The sequence below is a fragment of the Ambystoma mexicanum genome, chromosome 8 (genome assembly GCF_040938575.1).
Source record: "Ambystoma mexicanum isolate Mex_15411 chromosome 8, UKY_AmexF1_1, whole genome shotgun sequence".
In the NCBI taxonomy this organism is placed as follows: domain Eukaryota; kingdom Metazoa; phylum Chordata; class Amphibia; order Caudata; family Ambystomatidae; genus Ambystoma; species Ambystoma mexicanum.
In genome coordinates this window covers 405,395,152-405,422,643 of record NC_090929.1, presented here as the reverse complement: position 1 = coordinate 405,422,643, position 27,492 = coordinate 405,395,152, and the positions used below count along the sequence as shown (strand labels likewise).

At 41.9% G+C, this 27,492-nt stretch overlaps 1 protein-coding gene across 1 annotated transcript in view; it reads left to right on the top strand.

Moving 5' to 3' along the window:
* Window positions 1–27,492, top strand: part of LOC138471996 (tumor necrosis factor receptor superfamily member 1B-like) — a 340,373-nt gene that overhangs the window by 292,009 nt on the left and 20,872 nt on the right. The window contains exon 9 of the mRNA XM_069609902.1: window positions 12,468–12,732. Within this exon, the coding sequence (XP_069466003.1) occupies window positions 12,468–12,732 (265 nt within the window). The remainder of the gene's footprint in view (window positions 1–12,467; window positions 12,733–27,492) is intronic.

Here is a 27,492-nt window from a genome sequence, read left to right as displayed (position 1 = left end):
CTGGTATCCTAAGGGAACAGCTATATATATATGTTTTTGTGAAACATTTGATTTGTGATGTTGTGATATGTTGCCATTTTGTGTCTATATATTTACTTGAGTTTGGATTTTTATGAAAATACAACAATATATATGTATTGAACATAATCAACTTTCGTGTTAGTTTAGGGTCTGTAAAATTCAGTATATTTATAATAAATTATATTTTTGGATGAATTTTGCTATGTGTTGTACTATATCTATTCTTTCAAGATATAAGTACCGGAACATCAACTAGAGAGGTTTAACTGTTCCCTTAGGATACCAGGATTTGTTCTTTTCATTTGTGGTCCTATCTCTTTTAGAATTAATACAAATGTATATCCCCTTATGGTAGAGATAGTAGACAGTGTGAAAATGGGGGCTATCTTTTTGAACCTATTACAAATCACTCCCCTACACATTGTGCATCAGTGGTGTAGGAAGACAGTGCTGTGAGTGCCCACATTTTGGGATAGTTGGCGGATGTAGGAGACAGAAAGATACTCTTTTTCTGCACCTGCAGACCCAGGAATTGGTGTCTAAGAGAACATTTGACCACATTTTGCTCTCTGAAAACTACAGAGCTAGTCAACGATTCTCCCTTCATGTTGAAAAGATGTTTCCATTTTATCTCTAACTATCTGTACTCAGAGTTTCATGCACAGATCAAGCTCTCTGCCTCCCACACTCTGCGCTCTCTTTTCCCTATGCTTCATGTTGACTTGGTACACTGTCTCTGTCTATATCAGCGTGGTCTGTTCCTCTCTATTTGTGTGCATGTGGTCCCCCCTCTCTGTCATCTTATTCTTCCAGGGTGTTCATGCAGGCTCCGTTTTTCCTGTTGTCTTTGTCCGTGATGTCTCCCACACGCTCATTCAGTGAGGTCTAGTTGTCTCTCTCCCAATCCCCCTCACTCTCTCAGCATCTTACTTTCCCGACCACCCTCACTCCAGTTCTCCCTCTCGCTCCCGTTTCTCAATCTCTTCTTGTATGTATCCCTCTCTGCCTCTCTCCCTCTCACTTTGGCTCTTTTTCTCTCTCCCCATCTATCACTGTCCTCCGTTTGTGTGTTTCTCTCCCTATCTCTCTCCTCTCTTTCTTAGTATTTCCCTCTCTCCTAGTCCCTAGTCCCTTCTCCTTCTCTCTCTTTCGCCCACTTCCTCGCCCACTGTGTAAAAGTAAACATTGCCTTGCGTTATATTGTTTGTATGTAATTACATATATATATATTTTTTTTCCTAGTTGACTTTCTTAACATGCTTAACTTTCTGTGTTATTTCTTTACCTTCAGACTGGGGCTCCTGCCCAGCCTGTTGCATTGTGACATGTTAGAACCTTCTGTGTGCGTATATAGGGAGGCCCCTAGTGAAGCTGAGGCAGTTACGGCCTTAAAGTGGAGAGGGGCGTTTGTTGGATTCATGCAATAAACATATTTATTAAGTAGTAACTGGAGTGCCTACCTCATTCCCCACACCACACCTTCGTGCTCATAGAAGTAACACATCATTGGTTTGAATTTCAGAGCGACCCTTTGCAGGATCGAAGGACAATTTTAGAAACAAATTGGCGTGTAGTCTTGCTAAAAGATACTATTTAAGAGATTATTTATTTGCACTAACATTGTAAACTGGCTCTTTTTAAATTTTACAATGTTCTTTTTTAACAATCAGTCCCAGTATATACTCTAGTCATAATAAGAACATGACACTTGTCTTACGGAGGAAATCACATTAGGAAAAACTGGCATAACTGTACACATTATTGCTGATGCAAGGTTATCATTTCAATATGGATAGTATGGTACATGTTTATTGTACTCTTTCGTAATACCGCTAAGAGCTAGCGGAAGGGGAAAAATAGCAACGTGGATGGCTCATGGCTGCTTTGCATAAAATGAAAGGATATTTTGGGAATATGAGAATGACCAAAGATATTTAGACTTGTGAATATGTCTGTGATAAAAACAGACACAAATCAGAAAGACAATAACTGAATACAATAAAGAGACACGCTAACTCTGGTCCGCTTCGATATGCGTAAAGTAAGTAATGCAGTCACAGTTAGATATAGCTGTATTGTAATATGGTGTACACTTTGGAACGCCTCTAACCTATGATGATACTCCTATCAAATAATTCTTTATCTGTACGTATAGGGTACAATGGGTACATCACCAAGGGGAAGTTACAGAACTGGGAAAGTTGCTATGTTGCTATGTTTTTAAGTTGGCAGCAACACATGGATTTAGCTAGGGTGATGGATCACAACATTTCTAATCAAGGTACTTCAATTCAGCCATAACTTAGCAGCTTTCATGATAACAAACACCAAGAGACATTAATACATTCCTTCAATCATTAAGAGGCTACACTGGCTTATTTATGATTAGCGGGTAATCGTAAAGGTCTTATGCACCATCCACAAGGCAATCTGGTGCATTGGACCTCAGCACTTGTCCACTATTGCCACCCAGTTTGTCTCTTTGATTAACCTTCACCCAACCTCGCAATGCCAGCTACACATTTACAAATGGGTTGCAGAATGCTCCTATCTACTGTGGTTCCAAAATGGTGGAACAAGCTACCCATCGTTCTCAGATAGCAAAGGGAACCTTTGCTATTCAGCAAGAAACCCAGGGCAGATCGCTCTACAGGAGGCCATTGAGCTCTCCTGCAGGTTGACTGTAGTTGCTGGGGTAGCCTGTCCTGAGTGCCGTTTAAATGTCAATGCTTCCCACTGCCTATTTTTATGCCAATGCTTCTCTATCAAAAAGTCTTGGGAATCTTCTCTTTTATTCCCTTTCCTTTCCCCTTAAATCTCCCCTCCCCTTCTTTTTTTTTTGTATTATGTTGTTTTTGATGATACATCTTTACAACCCACAAATAAAAACAAAAAAACATTTAATTACAAAAATACACTTTTTTCTTTTTCCATCAAAAATTAAGAAATTAACCTAAACATACATTATCACCATTTACAGAATATAAAAATTAAAAGCTCCAGCTCTTCCAGATTTACACGTGTAATTACATTACACAACTCTGCATAATTGTACTAATATTGTAAACATTTCATATCCAGTTTGTCAAGGTGCTTTGACTACGTTCATTCCTTTCGTTGATTTTAAAAATTCAATGCTTTGAAAAACAAATCAGTTCAATTCAGTTCAATATCTTGACAAATAATTGTCTTAAACAAGATACAAGAGTATCGCCTTAATCCTGTAGACCTATACTCTAACTAAATCAAGTTTATTGTCAATAATTAACAGAAACTGAACCAGCGCAAGTACCAATGATATCCTAAAACCCCACATACGCTGCGTTGCACCCAAAGGGTTTCTAGGGCAATACCACTAACGCTGTTCATGTACGTTCCCAGATATTTCTGTATATCTTTTTCAAAAAATGCACAGTACAATACCAGGTGTTTTAAGGTTACACTCACACTGGCCATGCATAATCTACAATTTACCCCATGCGATTCACTACTGGTAGTTTTCCAGAATTTCATACGGTCCTTGGTTGCTAACAAATTAAATTTGAATCGCATGTACATTGATCTTACCAGATTACTGGGCACCTGCTTAATATATAGGAGGTAAGGTTTTTATACTGCCCAATTAGGTCTGCCGTATTTGCCCAATCGTTTATGTACAATTTCTTTTTTACAATTTGCGGACAGGTGACCAGATCATTTGTACTCTGGGCGAACAAGTCCACGTTCTGTTGTACCTCTTTATATACATTATGCACAGATATTGGTTTACCATTCGTTACCATTACTGCCAGATCCTCATACAGCGAATTTTCCATTGGCTGTAGGATTTTTGCAAAATTTGCTAGTCTACCCATAACAATTTGGATGGTAGGGATGACAATCCTAGTTCGTGGATAATTATAGGATTCGGCATCGAAATTGGCAGATGTAATACTTTTTTCCATATCATACCCTGAAGGGAATTTAAGATGGGTCCAATACAAAGAGTGCATAAGTCAAGAACATACAAGATTATTGCTTCTACCTTGAGAAGGTAGAATTCAATAAGAGGAAGAAGAGAGAATCTACAGACCTTCCGGTGTATGATCTTCATCTGAGCAATCAATGGCAATGCTTTGATTGTAATTGCAGCTTGCCATTTTGTCGCTGAGTCAGTGTTAGTGAGATTATATCCCAGATAAATCATACCCACAGAACGAGGGATCAAGCTCACATTAATTTGCCATCTAAATGAAAGTATTTTTTTTTTTATTGGTAAAAATCATTATATTTGATTTACATGCTTTTACTGAAAGATTATGCTTTTCACAAAAGGTAGAGAACAGGTGCAATTTATTTTGTAACCCAAAGGGAGTTCGGTCCAGCAGGATCACATCATCGGCGAATGCCAGCCAATTTATGTGCAGATCCCCTAATTTTGCCGGAAATGAGTCAGAGTGCAGCCACAGATTGTCTATATCGGCTAAATACAAGTTGAACAAAATAGCCGCTAGGTTACACCATTGTTTTACCCCAACAAATGTACTTATTGGGTCTGTGAGACACCCACTTCGATCAATTCTTACTCTATAATTAGTGTTGTTATGAAGCAGGGCAATCATAGCTATTATATGAGCAGGAATCTGGAACTCTCGCATTTTGACCCACAGAATTTCCCTGATGACACTGTCAAACGCTGATGAAAGATCTACAAATGCCATATAGATTGGACCATTTGACTCTTTTCGTGAGCTTTTCAATAAGTGCATAAGAATTGTTGTATTCATTTGCGTGCCCATTCCCTTCCTGAATCCAGTCTGGAAGCATGATAAAATGTGTCTAGATGAAATAAAGGTATTCAGCTCTCTAAGAATTAAGGCAGCAAAGACCTTTGCTGGCAGATCTATCAAGGCAATTGGTCTAAAATTTGCCGGATCATCTGTGGCTCCCTTTTTGTACTAGGGCTGATGACCAAGAAGTTGGTAAACATTTTATTTGCAAGAAGTGGTCATAACAGTGTTTTAAATATGCAGCCCATAACTTTGGATCATCTTTCAGCAGACATGGTGGAATTCCATCTGGACCGGCTGCTTTAGAAGACTTGAGGTTCCTGATCACTACCTCGATTTCTTCCACCCCCCATGGACAAGTGTCAGGCAGATCTACCACCAGGGAATAAGATTTATTTAACATACATTTTTTGGGCAAAGCATACTTATTACGATAGAACTCAACCCATGCCTCCCCACTTACTGTAGAGCACATTTCAACCGGGGATCTTACCATGGGATCTCTTAGGATCCCCCATATTTCACTTGTTTTTCTACCAATCAATAAGTTAATCATTTTTTGGTTCTTTTTTAGATAGAAATTAAATTTCAGAACTTTGATATCATTTTTGTACCTGACCAAAATGGCTTTTTTTCTGTCGATTACTTGATTTAGGGCAATGTTCGGATTCCTTATCAAGGCCCGAATTTCAATGTTTTTCTCTCTTTTCCTTCTCGCTATATCAAAGTTGAATAAGCTTGCTGAGTCATTAGACTCGAGGGTGCATGCTTCTTCAAATTTGATATATATGTAAGATGTTCATGAATTATATAGTCATTGCTAAGGTCTAATGACCTACACTCTATGGTAGACAACAGATTTGGATTAAATTTTATAATATCACCGCTAACTAGGCCGTTAAGTTGCTGACATATTTTTGGGTTCCACCCTATGGAAAGCAAGTGCCTATCAATTTCAGGTAATGACAATGGTTTACACAAATTATATCCACAAAATGTACAATCCAAAGCAAACTCCAGACAAAAATGGTCACTGAGGTTGGCCTCTTTCATTATACTGGTTGAGGCTGTGCTAGCTAACCTACTTGAAGTGACAATATAGTCAATAGTAGAGGTATTCGTCCCTCGTGTCCAAGTCACTTTAGGCCCATTGCTTGCAAAAGGAATGATTTGCATATCCCATTCTTCAAAAAAGTTTACCAACAGTTGTCCTCTCTCATATGAGGAAACTGCGTACTGATCAGTATGCACTTCATTTTGCAAATGTCTTTGTGCAAGGGTAGAATTGAAATCACCACCCAAAATGATTTCGACATTAGGCATTTCATCCACAACATCCATCAACAATGAATTCAATCTCTCAAGTATACCATCAATGAAAATTGTATTAGAGTTCCAATATAGTGATATTACTAGTAGAGGAATACTCTGTACATTACGTGACAATATAACAATAGCCAGCATCTCAGCAGTTGAGTATATCTGCCTTATTTACAGGGCATAAATCAATGACACAAAAATAGCAAGACCACCCCGTGGTCACCCTAGTAGACCCTTTTGGGCTTGATTAAAAAATGCAGAGTAACCCTCTAGAAGAATGTCTGAGATTGCCATGGTTTCTTGCAAGATGATGATTACCGGCCGTTTGTGGCATGTTAGATTTCTAAACCATGCCTTTAAATTCTTGTACCCACAGCAATTCCATGAGTTCACTACAATGGCATTCTTTTATGATTTTTCAACCACTGAGTTCTCTTTGAGGATGGATTTCATCAACGGTTCTAACCAGGCAAGACCATGTATAACCTGTTCAACAGACTCTGCTTGTAGAGTTACCTTTTCATTCAACATTGCCATTTGCGAATCCCTTGATTCATTATTTGATTTCTGTACTTCTGGTGCTTGATATTCAAGAAAACTGGTTGCCTCCTCCATTGAATGGCATGCAAACAGTTTATAACCAAGAAACTCAAGATCTTTATAATGATTCCATAGTAGGGAAGCAATTAAGGGTGATTGTAATTTGCAGATCATGCGGTGGTTACGTGAAAAGGGTAATTTAATCCAGTCAATGTCATCTGATACCAAGTTGCGTAAAGCCAGTATTTGGTGAAAGATTTTCATCACTGCACCTCAATTTAGGTTTGGTTTATCGATCTTCGTTGGATCTGCCCACCATCCCATCACTAATTTCATTTCTGGGGAGATTTCCTTCGTAGGCACAACATATACCAAGTTTCCTGCAGCCTCAGCTGATTTATCATTTATTGCTAATATTGGATTTAGGGGTTCTACAGCCCCTCCCAGGAGCGGAAAACCTGTTACCAAAGCCGGCAAGGAACCACCGTCAACTTTATCATTTTGAGCACACCTCTCATTTGATACTATGTTGTCCACAACAGTCCCTGCTATACCATTGGACTCATTCATAGCCTGGACAGACATGGATGTGATTTTCTTATCCATTTTCTCAAAGAATCTTTGCAACTGAGTTTGTATTAACAATGGAGAGCTAAGAGGGGACCCTCCCATATCATTCCCGTTTGCCCCATCTCTAGTATCTTTGGTCTTTTCATGTGACTGAGCAAGTTGGAGTGACTTATCATCGGCCTGGGTCTTATTCACCTCTAGGTGTGACTGACTCTCTTTGTTCAATTGATTTAAGTCAATGCCCATATCATCCAATGGCCTTGAACCAACATTTTTACTAAATGAACTAGGGCTACATAGTTTTATGTTTTTTGTTTTTTTAGATTTCTTTTTTTCTCAGGATTAACTATAGGTACTATGGGAATAGTGGCCAAACCCCATCTTTGCTGAGCTCATGCAAACAATTTTTTTGCCTTCCGAGACATAAAAACGTCTGGGGGTACCTGTGTCACTACTTGATTGACAACATTAAGCTCAATCAGATCAGTTAGTGCTGATGGACTATCCGGCGTATCATTGTCACCATCTGCCTTTGTTGGCCTGTTTCCACCATCTTCTTTCATTAGCTCAGGTGGAACTAGGTTAGCTGCCACTATGATGTTTTCTAGCACCAAAATACGATAATGCTGAAGTTTGGCGATCTTGAGGTAATCAGGCACGGGAAATAGACCCTGTCTTGAAACAGCAGTCGTTTTTTGTTGTGTGCTTGATGTGCCATTACTTGTATCAGAAATTATTTCAGTTTGGGAAAACTGATCACAACAAGTATATGAGGCAGACCTACATACATTTTGCGCCAGCTGTTTAGCAATTAACAATTGAGACGCCCAGAAGGTGTTACATTTCTCTTGGGACATCATAAACCCTTCAATTCTACTTAGTGTATTCAGGATTTCAGCATTAGATGTACTCAGAGCATGAATTGCTCCATGGGCGTACTCATGCCCTTTATCAAGAAGGTTCATGATTCTGGGCAATACCGGAACATTTTGAAGCTCTTGGTGATTTAAATCTATCAATGTATCCTCAAGTGGATAAAGGGGTAGAGACGAGTTCGGAAGACGTGTGTATTCATTTTTTCCTTTTTGCTGGTTTAAATCAGTGCCTAGTACGGGCGATTGAGGATAGCTCAATTCGTCAGAGATGCCTGCAAACTCTTGTGATGGGGAGCTAGCCTTATGGTTAATCTTATTTTTAATTAAGCTCGCCTCTTTATTCCCATTTTCTTTGAGCTGTTTTAAATTTGCTGCAATTGCGGCATGAAAATTGACCTCTTCTCTGAATCCATGAGAACTCGCTGCGGGTTTCAATGGCCCATTAGACAATTGCGTGCGACTGTGTAACTCAGCCAGGACTGCAGGAGCCACTAGAGACGTGTCAGATGCAGGAAAAACTGACACGTCACCAACCTCACCTAGCAGCGAGTTATCATTAATGGGGACATTACAAATAGTATTTTTTAGGATACATGATACCATCAGTAGGCTCAAGACATTTATCCTTTAAGCTAGCAGGTGGAACACTGGTGAGATCCATCTTCATCGCACCACTGGATAACTCAGCGTTCACTAAAACACTACCTGCATTGATATTCATTTGTTCAGGCAATTCAGAACCTGCTGTGGCACTACCCCCATTACGTCCTTTTTTTTGCCTCATTCACTGGTTCTTCAAAATAGTCTTCCTCTGATGCATTACCTTCAAATGCAGTACTAGGGGAACTATTCAGACACCGTTTCCCACTGCGCGAGTTTTTCACCATACTTGCGTTTCACTTAAAGTAGCGCCAACAAAAATGACTCTTATCACGGTTGTCTATTTTAACCCTCTTAATTAAAGGTTTGTCCCTTAGTCATGCACCTGAAAACAACCTCAAGAGTCAGCACGAAGGAATTCACTGTCAGGGATATCACACGTCTTTGATTTCTACACACCCTATTACCATTTCAGTAAGTTAGCATGACTTTTTATCACAGTATATAATCAAAAACATCTATCCAACCTTGAAAAACTTCAAGTCTTGGGCTCCTGCACCTCCGTACCCCCGCTCACCCGAACAGCCCAACAGCCACTTATGAGCCCACTTTGGTTGTGCGCGCACAGTTGTGCGCGCACCCAGGTAAATGTAGGAAGTGATGCATTGATGGGCGGCCAGGGGGTCGAGCAGGAGGCGGAGACAGGAGGAGCTATGGAAGAAGAAGAGAGGGTAGACTCTTGTAAGTGCTTGACAGGCAGTTCTTCAGAAGCACGCGGCTCACAAGACACTAATAACACTTTACCAGCCCAAAAAACAGAATCCAATTACTTAGTCACAAAGTGTTCATGTTGCGGCAAGACAGGGGATTCCTCTCGCAGACGGTGATACGCAAGTCTCAGCGAGACTCAGCAAGGCGAGTTGAAACAGCCCAACAGCCACTTATGAGCCCACTTCGGATGCGCGCGCATCCCTCCCCTTCTTTTTAGACCTTGCTCCCTGCATGCTGCAGCAGCCTTGCATGTGGCAATAATAGAAGGCCAGTAAATAAATGAAATACATAATTTTGTGTCACATGCCTTACGTTAATAGTGGTCCGGACAAACAATGCATTCTCCGAAAGATTGGTTAAGTTATGGTGTTTCTGAAAGTGACAGTCCTGTTGTTCACAAGGTAGACACCATTGGGTTGATTTCAATATAGAATGTGGGCAATGAGTAATTTTTATTAAGTAACAGTTTCATTGAGGTCAGTAAGTCCTCAGTATCTTTGGCCCCAATTGTTTTGGGGTGCCGGGACCAAGCTGAGATTTGCAGAGTGCTGTAACTTTCCAGCCTTAATCAAATACTTCTGAAATTGAGAGCACTGCTCGGTGCAATGAAGATGGCCGTTTGCTCTGCATGGGTAACATTCTTCAATGTAGATCTTGCCTGATCCTCGGATGGTTGCTGCAGTTCGCCTGTCGAGAATGCCTTTTGACGAGGGCTGGGTATATCCCCAATGAATAGGAAAATACAGTTGAGTTCTTCAGAACCACTAGTATATATGCAAATAATCTCAGTATATTCCATATACATTTATCTTTCAATATTTAGAGGGTGAGGAGCCCAAGCACACTTTAGATGGTTAGGATGTACAGGGTGAATTTACAGATCGGCTGATAGTGACGTCACTCACAGAAGGAGCCTGTGATGAAGGCTGTGAGATGGGGATGAGCGGAATTGAAGGATTGCGTGGTTTGCAGTCTGCCGGTCTACAATATTCGATTTTCAGGAAAGAACTGAGCATTTTGTATCTAAACTATCGCTTTTTCCGGCAGGACTATTGCTCTGGTGGCATTGAGGTGGAAAAGTGTTGCTTTAGTCTATGAGAAGCAGCTAGGAAGTAGTCTGACAAATCGGTGCATATGTAAAAGCTACCGAATGCCAACTATGAGGGTGGCACTGAATGCCAAGTATGAGGGTGGCACCCCAGCATCACGAGGTTTGCGCGTCAAGGGACGAATTGGCCAGGACAGCCACACAGCGCGGTCTGCCAGTGTCCACGTCGTACATTGACCCTTGCACGTGATTCTGTGGTCTGCATTACTATTGGTGAACTGCCATTCCAAGTGGCTGATGGTGCGGGTGAAATGTGAGATCACAAGTAAGGCAGCACTTTCTTTTTTAAGAAATGTGTTTGCGTTTGCGAACGCGAGGCGGCGGAAAACATTTGCAATTTTAGCATCATACAACTTTATTAAGCAGAAATGCAAATGTTTTTAAGTGAGCGGGTTATACATTTTTAGGCACTGCTTTGTAAATTATGCAGCCTAACCTGATAGTTAAAATAACTAACGTGAGAGTCAAATAGAGAGCTTCCAATTCTCATTGGCAAGTGGTTTGTTTGGTAGATGTTAGCAGAAATCCTATTGGGTGGACACTAATCATGAATGCCCCGTTCAGTTCCTGGTTACTCTTGGGTTCCTGAGAGGGGTCAAAGCTCGCACCAAGGTTGTTGGATTTTGCTGGCTCGCTACACTAAGCAGGTGCTTAGGCGGCGGGAGGCTTACACGCATAATCAGTGTGAGTGGGTTGCTTAGGGGTAGGTAGACATGGTTTAAAGGTGTGCTGGTAGGGGTCTGTTGGACAAAAGGACAGCCAACGACGGATCATAAAAATGCTGCTTGCTCACAGCTGGACTCGGTGTGAAGTGATTTCCCAAACCTTTAGAGAATTTGGTGTGCTCGAGTGGATTGGCAGGAGTTGGAGTCTATGGCAAGTGCTTCTGGGATGAATTCTTGTCTCTTCTCATCCAAAGGGGGTGAGGTGTTTTGTAAGACTCTTCAACATGGTGAGTGAGGGGGCGCTGTGATCACTAGTTTTTCCCAGTGTGCTGTGAAGAGTGAAGCGAACACCGTGAAAGTCAAAGTGTGGATGCCGGGAGTGACATACATTTCAGATGGAGGAAGGAATGGCACCGGCATTCGGATCCTTTTGTTGACTGTAGGGATTTTCGAATCGGACTTAATAAACTCTTTCCCTGCACCTCCAAATCCAGCCCAGGTTTTTACACTTTGGACCTCAGCACCTCACAAAGTGGCCCCATGAAACCTGGCACTGCTCCAAAGACAGCATGCGATCTCTGTAGTATCGACACACACGCTACTACGCAGTAGAACCTTACTAAGGAATAAACACGATGTTACTAACAATGGTTCTGTGTTTCACTGCACTGAGCTATGGGTCAAATGTTGGCAGGAGGGTGTTATAAATAGAACGCATTCAATGCTTCAAAGGATCAGATGCACGCCTCTGAATGACTGCGCTTAAGTTCCTCACAAATGTTTAACTCTCTTGCATAATGTATGAATTTTGTAATACATTAAAAAAAAACACTGGAGTGATTTCTTTAAAAAAAATATGTTTTTCCTTTATTTTGAAAATGGCTTGTACTTTATTTAACAGGAAGTCTTTTTTTTCACTTTTCCTCTTCTCCACCTTTGGCCCCAAGTAACTACAGAGCAAAAGTGGAAAACATAAAGAGGTTATATATATCCGGCACAGAGGGCGTGAAAATGCGTTTCCCTAATTAGCTTCCAATATTTTATGGCAAATGGTATGCTCAATTTCAATATGCATACTCTAACTTCAGCACCCACTGCTAAGGTGCAAATGTTGGGTACCTATCAAACCTCAACCTCTTCTAAACACTCACCACACATACCTTAGTGCACTAGAATCCAGCTATGTCTCGCCTTCTGAGTCACTTTTTATCTATTGTTCCTATTGCAGATCAACACAGCTGGTGAGAAAAATATCGATCAAAGGCAGCAGCAAGACCACTTTCTGCTGAGTTATGGCGACCCAGCTCTGGAGCAAGAACACCTTCTGGAGGATCAGAGGTCAAGCAGCTGCTCTCTTGAGACCCTGCCTAGCTCTGCAGTTCTTGGGGGAAACATACCCAATGACAGAGAAACCCTCGAGGGACAAAAGGGTTCCTTAACCTCTAAAGGAGCAAAGGGGCAGGAGGGGCTTCAACAAAACTCTGTCAGTTCGGGTAAGAAAGTGTGTTGGTGATCTGTGTTGCCGAAAGAAGCCAAGACCACAGAAAATATATGGCTTGGCTATTATCTGTGCATGCTTTGCAGTGCTGGTAAAGTAAATGTATATCACTATGCATGCTACAAAATTAAATTATTCTAAATATATATCATACACTATAATAAAAGGCCAGATGTATGTCTGTCAGATGCAGTCATGTGTAGTAGAGACTGCCCGCTTTGCCTGCTATCATCCCTAGAGGGAGCTGTTGCCTTAGAAATAGGTAAGGCTGAAACTGTCTCTCCTTGCACACTTTGGCCCATGTACACAGGCTTTCACACTAGTAAATGTATATTGTACAAACAAGCAGGAGTTCATTTCCACCACTCTGATGCCAACACTAAAACAGCTGCAAAAGGATCTGGCTGGAGCTTCAGATCCTTATTTTCTTGCAAGGTGACCAGGGACTGCATTCCAACACTGCTTTTCATCTTATACAAAGATCTTTATCAAACTGATTGAAAAAGTGAACACAGCAGCACTGTTGTAGCCCAAGAGTGTCTTCACCCAAGACCCTTCTTTCTTTCCATGCATTGAAGCAGTCTTCTTGGATTTTCTCAGCAGCAGCATTGTTTACCTTTTTTTCATACATTGTGGCTATTTTCCTTACCACTTTTTGCATTTCAGAAATCTCTCCAACTATATTGAACTGCTTTCTAGGGGAGAAAGCAATGATGCTGTGATATGTATGTCCAGCAAATGACAAGAGCCTGTTTGTCATCATCTTAATATCAAAATAGTTAACCTGAAATTCTAATCATGTACACCTAAAGATATTCATTAATTTGTAGCATTGATTGTACGAGACCTTCAAAAGTGTAAATCAAGAAATACTCTTCCATAAATGCTAAATTGGCAGGTGCTTTATGTGTTCCCCAATAATGGGCACAGTAGACTGTGGACGTTGAAGGGACAAGTTGGCTACCATTGGTGGAGCGGTGCTGTGTGTGGTGGAAAGCAATGTGTTATGGTTCTGAGTAGTTTGGGGTTAGGTAATGCCATATCTACTTGTGCCAGAGGCCATGACACATGTCAGAGGGGAAGGGTGTTTAGCAAATTAATGCAGGTTTGTGTGAGTGGTGAATAATGCCCTATTGGACAAAAAAAATGCAAAACGACAAGTGAAAGTGAAAAAACTCTAAGCATTATCTAGTGCACTCAGTAACGATAGGAGCTGGAGTAGTACAGGAGGCCTTCAAATAGAAAAAATACCCAAGAGGGTCAATCTGGCTAAACATATCAACCACTAAAAATGTATTAAAATCTCCAGCTTCATGCAAAATTTAAATTAATCTATAAATAGCATTAATGTGACACAATTCAGAAGCCAGTCCGGTGTGGTTAATAGGTAAAAGACCCATGTGCCGTAGTCCATGCGGAGGATGTAATTGTGCTCAGACTAAATGGACCCACGAAATGGACATCTGCTTAACAAAACCATGGCAACAGAAATCTTTAACCAACTGCAATACAGCCATGGTTGTTTATGCTATTTGGTGCCCCTGTCATAAAGTATACATGGTAAAAACCCAAAGGAAAATCAAGATCTGCATCTGCGAACACAAAAGTTGTATAAGAAAAAAAGTGTTCCCTTCCTCCACTAGTAGGACACTTTATGGTCTCAGAACATCAATGCGAAGAACGGAGATGGACCGTCCTGTTAAGATTAGAACCTAGCAGTAATAAAGGTATGGATCAGAAGAGACTCTTTGATCAGGAACAATGCTTAACTTTTCTAACAAAAAGTCATGAGCTAGGTCTAGATGAGTATGTCGATTGGGACAGAGTCTGGGTTTTGAATGACAACCCAGAATCAGTAGTCACAATAAAGCTAGCACGTTTACTAAGCGGATCAGAATAACGTGACAACAGACGTAGAGAATTACAAAGGATGCATGTTAACTTCGCATTACTTGGCAGAATCTATAACATATATAAAGCAAAATATAAAATAAATTCAATATAAAATATATTGAGTGTAATTAAAATGATGATCGTTAGGGTCAAGATAGCTGCTTATATATAACAAAACATTTACGTACTGTGTTAAGGGGCACTAAGTTTGTAATCAAGTAACTCTTCCATCATGTGTAGTGATACTAAAATCCATACTTCAGAAAAGGTTTAGAACCAAATAACATCATGTAAATGTAAGCATGAAAGATGGTCATAGTTTTTCTGTAAGATTATAAACAGTTAATAATATAAGTAAGACAAAAATAAATCAAACTAGAGACATTTGCAAGGACAAGATACTGGGTCAAGATGGCCGCCGCTGTGGAATAAAATAGCGAGGGGATGTAAAACAGAATACAAAACATGCAACATTTGGGCAGTTCACGTGATAGTGGCTACGTTATATATGTGCACATTTATCGCGTTGGAAAGCAGCAAGTAAGAGGCAACTGATCGGATGTAGATATGATAGAGCGAAGGAGGTAAGAAATCAGCATATAGCATATGGTAGTTAACAATATACAGCAAGTAATGGACTTCATTCTTACAGGACACTGGAAATCTCGTTGATTCAGAAACAAACTATCACATATCTGAACACTCGAGAAAAACACGATGCTGAATTTGAAAAAGCTGGCTAATTGAGTCCAGGCAGAGATAACTCATAAGTAAGTGTTTTAGAAATTCTGTTTAGCAAGAACAGCTAAGTATAGGCTGGTTTTGATATGATAATTATAAAGAAATAGAATAATCTTAGCACAGACGAAGCTTTGTTTTCAGGTGAGAATTATACAGAAAAAAGGAGCTCTAACCCACATCTTAAACTAAAAATAGACATGATGGCAGGCACTTCGTAAACATTTCAAAATAGATGTAATTTTGAGAAAAGTGCATAGAATGAAATTATGTACAGCACTAATACAAGATGTTTGTTTACAGCACATGTTTGTGTCAACAAAGTTGCCTCATAGCTGACTTCTCAGCACAGAATTGCTGGAATTACACACTCATAGCAAAGAATGTGTAGTAACTGAATGTACTCAAAATGAACAGATGCATTTTTAATTGGCAATGTGTTAATGTGTGGAAAATGTGAAAGATTTTGGGCCTCATTACGACCCTGGCGCTAAGTGTTTAACGGCGCCGTAAAAGGCTGCAGCGCCGTTAAACACTTAGCGCCTGATTACGAGGTCCCTTTGCGGGACCCGACCTTAACGGCTGGTTTTACCAGCCGTTAAAGTAGGGACCCACAAAGGGACCTTGGTGCTAAGTACGGTACCGCAATTTACGGTACCGTACTTAGCGCCTTCCCCATTCCCATTGAGCCCTATGGGGCAAAAATGGGAATGGGGAAGGGCCATGGAGGAAGGGGGAATTACCGCCCCGCCAACCTTGTAATGGGATGGTAATTCCCCCTTTCTCCATGGCGGAGTCGGTAAGTTACCGGCATGGATCATGGTGCTATTAGCACCATGGTCCTCCGCCTGGGTCCTAATGAGGCCCTTTGTGATGCCTTATGGACGGTATCATTTGCGCCTTTACTTATTTAATTACCACAATAAGGTTGAACTTACAACATTCTGAGGTGTTTATCTTTTTAAGACCCCTGAAGACGTTTCAGCAACAGTAAGCTCAGATTGATGAAACGAAACATGTTGCTATGGTACAGCTACAAGAAAGTAACTGGGAAAAGTAATATAAGTTTAAATATACAACTATATACCGGGGCGCTCCTGGTAACACTGCAGTGTCACATTCTATGGAGGCAGCTCATATACTGACTAGTGAAACAGTCACATGAAAATCAGTTCTAAATTAAATGAGGACATTCAGGTGCATATGAAACTAAAAATCATTTGTTTTATTAGAACAATTATTATACAGAGTCCCACTATTGGGCAGCACTTCATATTGGAGAGTTTTATATATCATATTTTTGTACCTAATGGAAATAAATATTTTTGGAAGAAAATGAGATTGTATCATCGGCGGTGATTCAGACAGACATCCTAAGAAATTCAGAAAGGGAAGAATCAATGTACTCGTAAAGGGTAACTCAGAACTCACGAGAAAATACCTTCAATACATATTTGCTGTACATTTTTAAAATAAGAGGAAGTGGGTTGTGCTATGGATATTAATCAGTGACGACTTTCTCTTATATACCCTAGAGTGTCTCTTTGTGTTGATGATACTAGGTGAAAGGCACCTCAGTCGCACACGACAATGTAAAGTGTCATGGTAAAGTGCTAGTTACAAACAAGTGTTGAATAAGTACATTCTGGACCAAACAAGATGTATGAGCTTGTCAGTGGGTATGCAAGGTCCGACTGGACTCATCAGCGTGGTGCCCGGGTGTCCATGAGTGAATGAGATGATAGTGAGCTTGTCAGTGGGTATGCAAGGTCCAGACTGGACTCATCAGCGTGGTGACCGGGTGTCCATGAGTGAATGAGATGATAGTGAGCTTGTCAGTGGGTATGCAAGGTACAGACTGGACTCATCAGCGTGGTGCCCGGTGTCCATGAGTGAATGAGATGATAGTGAGCTTGTCAGTGGGTATGCATGGTACAGACTGGACTCATCAGCGTGGTGCCCAGGTGTCCATGAGTGAATGAGATGATAGTGAGCTTGTCAGTGGGTATGCAAGGTCCAGACTGGACTCATCAGCGTGGTGACCGGGTGTCCATGAGTGAATGAGATGATAATGAGCTTGTCAGTGGGTATGCAAGGTCCAGACTGGACTCATCAGCGTGGTGCCCGGGTGTCCTTGAGTGAATGAGATGATAGTGAGCTTGTCAGTGGGTATGCAAGGTACAGACTGCACTCATCAGCGTGGTGCCCGGGTGTCCAAGAGTGAATGAGGGCTCCACTCTTTAAGCGAATTTTAAATGATCAAAGAAAACCTGTACTTGTAAGTCATAGGTCAATACACAGTGCACCCCGCTTCTGCTGATGTACAATGCGGTGATCAAAAGTCCATGTGTTGACTAAGGAACCAACTCCTTAGTGCTGGCTGCGCCCAGGCAGGACTGTTGCGATTCTTATTAATCATACATTCAGTTAGTTGATGTACAGAATACTGTAGGTCTACAATTATCCATAAAGTTCTTTAATGCAACAAACCAAAAAATCAAAAAGGTAATAGAGATAGAAGACATAGTCCAATGCATTTCGGACCCAAACTAATACTTTATGTATATCAAGTAAAACACTATAAACACATATCTGTCAGCAGAATGTGGTATTTGGTTTATAATGACTTTTTCGACAGTCAAAGTTTCGAAATAGAAACGTTTCAACAACAAAGTATCAAAAAAAAGTAATGCATTTTCTTTTTTTTTTTATGGGTGGTCCCCCCCAAACCCCTGTTTTAAAAAAAACAAAAAAAAACACTTATTTTACTATACGAAACTAAACTAAACCCTTTAACATTAAAACAAATTCATTCACATTTTTTTTTGGGAAACTTTGTATTCGAAAGTTTTGTGTTTAGAAACTTTTTTTTAGAAATTATAACTCGATACGGTGGTATTTATCTCAACATCTTGCATATCAAAATATACAGAAAATCCTATAGTCACAAAATTGTCAAATAGGCTCTCTACATAACTAAATGAAACTGAAAAACGGATCATATTGATTTAAGAAATACCTGACACTGTGCAAAACGTGATGCCCTTCACTCACTTGAAATTTCTGAAAAGGGACGAAAATGAAACACCACTGTAACATGGTATAGATCTCAAAAACATAGGACCATCGCATCTCATCACTTGCGCCAAAAAAAGGATCAGGTCAATTCAACTTGATGCGCTCAATCAGATGCCATTTTTCACCCCTTTGCTCATTTGCACATATCAGAGGACATTTATGCGCATTTAAAATTGCATCTCGAATTCAGACAGGTTTTGCTTTTCAAAGTGCAGAAAGGAGGGTCGTCCTCCTCCTCCTGTTCACCCTTTCGTGATTTTTTCATTACGTGTGACAGTCGCAGTTGTCTAACTTGCATTTCCATCCTCCAAACACGGGTGAGATTGCTATTTTCCCTCAAGCATTGCACAGAGACGGGCCCTTTAAGGATTTGTGTGTGTGAAATGCACTCCCTGCAACCACGTGGCTGTTTGGGAGCCCATCATACATTAGTGTTGTGAGGGCGCTCCCGACACTAATGTATGCAAGGGGGCTGGACAGCACATCTTTGCACCACTGTCCAGTCCCTCCTGAAATGGGCAGGTCACCTTTGAGAATAAGGAGACTTTGACATTTTTTGAAAGTAACGCAAATACCACAATCATTTTTCACTACTTTTTGAAAATCTGGCTTATAGTGTCTAAAAAATACTAACAATGTATGACTAATAACAAAGTAAAGTCACTGAGAGTGAGTACACAAAATAAATGTATCCTGCCTGTGAACCATTCCACTGCCTCCAAATTCAGCTTATCTGGGATAGAGGTGCACACTCTTCACATCAATTGTAAAAAGAATACCATCACCTTCCAGATAAATGGGGCCCAACGTTTTAAAACAAGCATTGGCAAAGCCAATAGTTTTGGCTTGTGTACAAGTATTAGGCAATTGCCAGGCACTGATGTTAGATGCCCAAGAATTCGCACCATGTTGCACCTGCTACCATCGATGGCCAGTTAACACCACTACAGCAGTGCCTGGCAAGTGCCTCTCCCATGACTACACAAAAGCTCAAACTCTTGGCATTGCCAGTGCTTGTTTGTCTTCCTTCCTACTGGGGATTCGAACCTGGGCGCTCCTGGTAACACTGCAGTGTCACATTCTATTGAGGTAGCTCATGTGCTGGACTGCTGCTGGTTATTTGAATAGACTGCTTCAGTAGTAATAAATAATGCCTATTACTGATCCACCAAGAAGACTAGTCGTATCTCTGTTTGCTGTATGTAATGAAGCATGAATTGCTGCAGGCACAGCTGTCTGTACAGGTACTTGAGGGGTGTGGGGCAATAGTCCTGGCCATGTACCTTAATAAGTGTGAATGGTGGGTGATTGAAAAGGGGAGGGTGCATAAAGCTGCATGCCGTGGGGGGATTGGTTGAAACTAGTGGTGAACCTTTAAATGCATTTTCTTTCACTGTGTTTTCTATAGTCTTGATCATACTGTTGTAAAACACAACATTGTGGGGTGGAGTGGCGGAAGGGCAGAACCCAAGTATGGTGTGTGATTTGGGGGTGAAGGTGAGTATAGGGACATTGGGAAGTGGGGTCGGGGGTAGAAAAGGAAGGGGCAGGGTGAACATAGTCCCACAACGTTTTTTTTGGTATCCTTTTACCCCTCATTAGGCCAGCTCCAAAAAGATGATGTGCACATATATTCCCAAAATCAGAGGGTGCGCTTCATCTGGTGTACAGCAAAACCAGACTAGGTGTGGGCAGTGCTTATACAATATCTACACAAAAGCCAAATCTATTAGCTATGTCCTATTTCTTTTAGTGTGTAGGAGTCCCATTTTAGGCCGGGTTGTGAGGTTAGCATACAGGATAGTTCTCACTTTTTTTCCGGGAGGTGCAGCTCTTGTCTGCAAGTCTTCCGACTGATAGTAATGCCTCTAATCATGTAATTCAGGAGAGACCTCATCTTACAGTTGGTGCATCTAAACAGATCGTGGCACATCTGCCGCCGCTGCTGCTGTGCACTGAAGCATGACTTCCCCGCTCCCTAGGGTTCCCCATCACAGTTAGAAACAAGACCTTCTGAAAGACAGCAAAAGTCACACAGATACAATATCACTGGTTCTGCATTTCAAACACATAGGGCCTCATTACACGGAAGGCGGTAATCCAGGGTGCTGTTAGCACCCTGGACCATGCCGGTAAATTACCGGCACCGCCTTGGTGGAAAGGGGAATTACCGCCCTATTCCAAGGTTGACGGGGTGGTAATTCCCCCTTCCACCATTGCCATTCCCCATTCCTATTTTTGCCCCATAGGGCATAATGGGAATGGGGAAGGAGCTAATTACGGCACCGCAATTTTGCGCTACCGTAATTAGCACCAAGGTCCCTTAGCGGGTTGGTTTTTAACGCCTGCAAAAAGCAGGCGTTAAAGCACCAACCCGCTAAGGGACCTCGTAGTAAGCCGGTAATGGTTAACGGTCACCGTTACCATTAACGGTGGCCGTTAACCATTACCGCCTTCCGTGTAATGAGGCCCATAGTGCCTTGTCTGGTGGGAACAGAGCCTGCTTGTGTAGGCCTGCTTGTGTGGGGTGGGGCTAAGATTTACGGGAGGCCCAAAGTCAGTGGAGATAATATTTACACATCAGATGCAAATAACAATAACAGTAATGAGAATAAGAATTGTATTACTTTGGGTGGGATTCCTTCAGCTTTTAAACACTGTAATAATTAGTGTCACTAATATTCATCAGCATCATCATAAGGCTTTATTATTCGCCATTAATCATTAGCCGCAAAACAAGATTGATAATACACATGGTACACACACAATTCATATGTGATCATGCAAGGTTCATAATAATGCAAATAGTACACAAACAATTCATGGGTGATCATACAAAACATTTGTTAAAACAGTGTGAATTTGGGACTTCATAAAATTGATCGGTCAGAAAATGCATTCAAGTTCAGTACATGTTAAAAACAGAACAGTACATTCAATAATATGGGGGCCTTTTTCCCTTGATAAGTACTATGTATTTTAGCTAATGCACAGACCTTTGTACAAAATAACTTGTATGGGGAAGTTCAATCCGAATCAACATAAAGTGCTTATGTGCATTTTAGGGGTGTGTCTTCAACTCTCTGTAGTTCGAGGTGCATGTGTCCCCACCAAGGTACAGAAGGCTAACGGATGTTTTTTCCTGCCGGCTCATAGTAGGTTTTTTTCGGTCGACTCGTAGTATGTGCAGAACCCAGACAGCCATCTCTACAATAACACCAATTAATTATTTAGGCCCAGCACTATTTAGAACCTTGGACCACACACACCATGCCTCAGAGAGGAAGGACGCCACTAAATATACAGTATTGATATTCCAGCAGTGTAATAGTAAATGTAACGGGTTATTAATTCCCAGAGGTTTCCAAGCGCGGACCCGGGGATCGAACCTGTGTTGCTCTGCATCGTCTTGCTTCCAAGACAAGCGCTTTTCCCCTGAGCTATCCTCCTGTAGACAACAATAACAATATTGTCAGAACAATAATAGAGCAACCTTTGTTTTACGTATAAAATTATTACAAATTGTTTTTAGATATTTGTTCCTCATACCTCATGTTCTCTCAGAATAACAAGAAGTGGCAAAGGGTCTCTTTAGCCTTACCACAACCCTGGGAAATGTCATTCCTCCCCACTTCCCATTTGCATGTACGGTAAGCCAAATGTTGGCCCAGCCTAAACTTTGTGTACAGGCATCTCGCATAGGGTGGTGTCACCACATACAAATAGTGTTCGAACCCCAGGTACTGTTTGCATTCTAAATAATGGTCTCCCGTGACCAAATTACCACAGCCATTGATCATATCTTCTATGATTGCCTCCTGCACCATGCTCTTTAACCTGTTAGCAGAGCCTGGTGGTATGTCTAATGGATTTGACCAATAGGAGTCCACGTAAAGACTAGTCAGGTACCCCTTAACATATACAAACCAGAGCAGGGAGCGGCCACCCCCTAATTCCAGCAGATGTGATATGGCCTCACGATGCACCCCAAACTCTGCTGTGGTCCATGCCCTGAACTAATATAGAGCAGGCCTAGGAGCGTAATCAACACATATTGCATTGAGCCCGGGTTCTAAATAAATTGGTATGCCTGGGCATGGCAGTGGTAAGACAAGCAATCGCTTAAGGAAGCCTCTCTCTACCACATTCAACTATTCAACCGTGGTTTGGCCCCAATCTCAGCTCCATGTAGTGCTGCAGCCTTTGCTTGTGTGCTATATATGGTCAGGGCAGGTGAAATAGTCCCCCGTCCATGCTTGAGAAAAAATCTCAAGATTGCGCCACTATATTTGTCCAGTGCTGCACTTGACTTAGCTAGCTGTGGAATCCAGCCTCCCCAGTCCTGTAATCTTACTCCGAGTTAATCAAAGCTACGCACTTGCTCCAGGGGGTTACCATTGATGTAAAGATGTATTTTGGTGAGTTATTTTAATTTTGCCAGGAAGACCATAGCCTTAGTTGTCCCAATATCAACTCCCATCTGTAAATCCGTCCTCTTTTCAACAAAGGCTTTCAGAGTAATTTCTAGGCTTCTTCTGGATGTCGATAGAAGGATGGAATCATCTGCAAAGAGGAGAATGGGGAAGGGTTCCGAAACTAGTTTGGGCTGATCAAGACTCCTTCGCCTGACATGATGTACAACTTCATCAATATATAGAAGGAACAGAAGTGGGGCGAGAACACACCCTTGTCTCACACCTCTTGTTACAGCAAAGGGTTCAGTTAGTTCTCCACCCAAACCCCTGCGGACCCTTGCTATGTTGTTGGAGTACAGGTGTATAATAATCTGAAGGGGGTTTTCCGGTATCCCTCTTTTGGCCATGATAGACCACTAATATTGCCCACTCCGGGTGGTGAATTTTCTAAACTGAGGAGTGAAGCACTGCGTCAGCAGGAATCAAGTATCCAACCCTTGGCGCAAAGCATCACCTGGTTGCCAAGGTGATGTGTGCGCTTCAGCTAACCTCCCGGCTACATCGTGCATGCAGGCCTGAACCTCACCGTTTTGATTACCCAGTTAGGTGATTCAGTCTTTCATTCTTTCAATTAAAGATATTGCTCCATACTTCAGGAACTGCGCCGCACTGAAGACTGGTGAGAAAGTTGGTATTTATTGTATTGCCCTTTCTGGATAACACGTGTTTCGACACACCAGTGTCTTTTTCTAATCAGGGCTATTAGCAAAGCTATATTCCAAATCTAGATTTTCCAATTCAATGAAACAAACAGTCACGGGATAAATCCGCCTCCGAGTCACAGACAATCTCCTGTCGTCTGGATAAGTCTGTGGGCACCTAGCGTGGGGCAATATCTTTAACTGCTTTCTCAAGGGGATGGGGTCAAAAGCCCCTTTTCTGCCCCACACCAACTGCGACATTTGTTTGAATTGCAATAATAGCCATGCGCATGGAAACGTCTTTAGTTGGCACAAAACTCAACCCCAGACTTGTGGTATTTCATTCTTTCAAGATCAATAAAATGTGTCTTGGAGTGGGTACAAATAAAACACATTACTGAAGTGCTTAGTGAAAACTGAACATGCAGCATACAATCTGTAGTCTGTAACTAGTTCTGGAATTTCCAGGTAATCCCAGCAGCGAGGGCAAGGATTCACTGAGTATGCAGTCTGAGGTCAACAATTCCCACCATGAGCAGGCATACTGTCCATTAGTGTGTAGTGAGAAATACCACAGCACTTCACACCAGCAGAGAAGGCAATGATTGACTGAGTATGCACTCTGATGCCAACAATTGCCATCACGAGCAGGCATACTGTCCACTGGTGTGTAGTGAGAGATACCACAGCACTTCACACCAGCAGAGAAGGCAAGGATTGACTGAGTATGCACTCTGATGCCAACAATTGCCATCACGAGCAGGCATACTGTCCACTCGTGTGTAGTGAGAGATACCACAGCACTTTACACCAGCAGAGAAGGCAAGGATTGACTGATTATGCACTCTGATGCCAACAATTCTTACCTGGAGCAGGCATACTGTCCACTGGTGTGTAGTGAGAGATACCACAGCACTTTACACCAGCAGAGAAGACAAGGATTGACTGAGTATGCACTCTGATGCCAACAATTCTTACCACAAGCAGGCATACTGTCCACTGGTGTGTAGTGAGAGATACCACAGCACTTCACACCAGCAGAGAAGGCAATGATTGACTGACTATGCACTCTGATGCCAACAATTCCCACCACGAGCAGGCATACTGTGCACTGGTGTGTAGTGAGAGATACCACAGCACTTCACACCAGCAGAGAAGGCAAGGATTGACTGAGTATGCACTCTGATGCCAACAATTGCCATCACGAGCAGGCATACTGTCCACTCGTGTGTAGTGAGAGATACCACAGCACTTTACACCAGCAGAGAAGGCAAGGATTGACTGATTATGCACTCTGATGCCAACAATTCTTACCTGGAGCAGGCATACTGTCCACTGGTGTGTAGTGAGAGATACCACAGCACTTTACACCAGCAGAGAAGACAAGGATTGACTGAGTATGCACTCTGATGCCAACAATTCTTACCACAAGCAGGCATACTGTCCACTGGTGTGTAGTGAGAGATACCACAGCACTTCACATCACCAGAGAAGGCAATGATTGACTGACTATGCACTCTGATGCCAACAATTCCCACCACGAGCAGGCATACTGTGCACTGGTGAGTAGTGAGAGATACCACAGCACTTCACACCAGCAGAGAAGGCAAGGATTGGCTGAGTATGCAGTCTGGTGCCAACAATTCTTACCACGAGCAGGCATACTGCCCACTGGTGTGTAGTGAGAGATACCACAGCACTTTACACCAGCAGAGAAGGCAAAGATTGACTGAGTATGCACTCTAATGCCAACAGTTCTTACCACGAGCAGGCATACTGTGCACTGGTGTGTAGTGAGAGAGACCACATCACTTCACACCAGCCGAGAAGGCAATGATTGGCTGAGTATGTAGTCTGATGCCAATAGTTCCCATCACGAGCAGGCATACTGCCCACTGGTGAGTAGTGAGAGACACCACAGCACTTTACACCAGCAGAGAAGACAAGGATTGACTGAGTATGCACTCTGATGCCAACAATTCTTACCACGAGCAGGCATACCGTCCACTGGTGTGTAGTGAGACATACCACAGCACTTCACATCAGCAGAGAAGGCAATGATTGACTGAATATGCACTCTGATGCCAACAGTTCCCATCACGAGCAGGCATACTGCTCACTGGCGTGAGTGAGAGACCATAACTGTGCTACAAGGTACAGGACATTAGCAGCTGTAGAGCGACACTTGGAACCGGAAAGTAATGAGCACTCCTTACCACTGCTGCTAATCATTTAATTTGGACAGTACTGGCACACCTGTTATACTTTCTTTCATCATACAGCAATAATACCAAGTTGAAAAGTAGGGTGTTTTCCCCACTTAATTAAACATCATTGCCCCCAGCAGAAACAGCAGTGATGATCTCACACTCATTTGCAAATGGCTTTCCGTTGGGGCAATGTAACAACCAACATTTGCAAAAAAACACACACACAAACACGCGCTTCCTCAAACATAAAAATCGTAATTAAAGACACAATAGCAGCACACACCATATTTTATCAATGTTTGATTAATGCGTCGAACATATTGAGTTTGCAGCCAAATCGTATTACACTATACCCACAATATTTGGGTACGCTCAACAAACCTTAATTGTTGAAGGGTGACTCAAGTTTTGGTCTCTACAGCAATCAATTACGCCAATCCTTCTGCAGGACTAGATTACAGTAAATCATAAGGGGTACCATCCAGAGTCTTTGGCCTAGATCGGGATGTCCCTGGTTATTATCCGTCAATTTGAAATGCATTAAATTGAAAGAAACTGCTGAGGTCAGATTACAGAAACTTTGCACTGGTGCAACTCCAAAGTTGCATAATATTAACACTAGGGCAAAGTTTACCTTATTTCTAAAAACACTTGGAAAGATTAGAAAACCATTGCACCATGACCAGTGCAGTTTGGCATGGTATAAGCACCTAGGCAAAAATTGCTCTAGTGCACAAAAGATGCATTTTTGATGCATTTTTGCACTATGGAAAAGTTTGTCCTAGTGCTAATACCATTCTATATTCGCACTAGGGCAAATTTTGGCATGGCATAAAAATATAGTGAAAATGTATCTTTTTTGCACTAGGGCAATTTTTGCCCTAATGCTTATCACATGCCAAACTGCACTTGTCAGGGTGCAACGGTTTTCTAATATGTCCCAATGTTTTTAGTAAAAGCGCAAACTTTGCCCTAGTGCTAATAGCGTGCAAACATTGCACTTGCACCGATACACAGCTTCTGTAATCTGGCCCCTGGTTGGCAATAAACGCAATTCTCATCATAGACTTGTGCCAGGAAAAAAGTCCTGCCCAATTGCGTCAGCCACTCGAATCACTCGCTCACAATATTTCCTGTGTATTGTTTTTATCATCCTCCTGAAGTCCGCACCCTGCAGATACATGTCAGCATGCCGTTATATGCGTGAAAACATACACATACATTGCGCCCCATTTCCAGGACCTATTCTTTGCTGTTTAAATCTAAATTAAAACCACACAGCAAGGCATAGGGCCTCATTACGACCCTGCGGCGCCGTTTACCACTTAGCGCCTTACTACGAGGTCCCTTTGCGGGACCCGACCTGAACGCGTTAAAGTAGGGACCCGCAAAGGGACTCTCGAGGTAAGTACGGTACCCTAATTTGCGGTACCGTACTTACCGCCTTCCCCAGTCCCATTGAGCCCTCTGGGGCAAAAATTGGAATGGGGAAGGGCCAACGTTCAATGGGGAATTACCGCCCCGCCAACCTTGGAATGGGGTGGTAATTCCCCATTGAACATTTGCGGACTCGTTACGATACCGGCACCAACCATGGTGCTAATAGCGCCATGGTTTAGCGCCAGTATCGTAATGAGGGCCAAAGTATTCATACATCCCATTGGGTGTCTGTGAGTTAGCGCAGAAGGATCTCGCCCCTATTGTTTGCTGTTCAATTTTA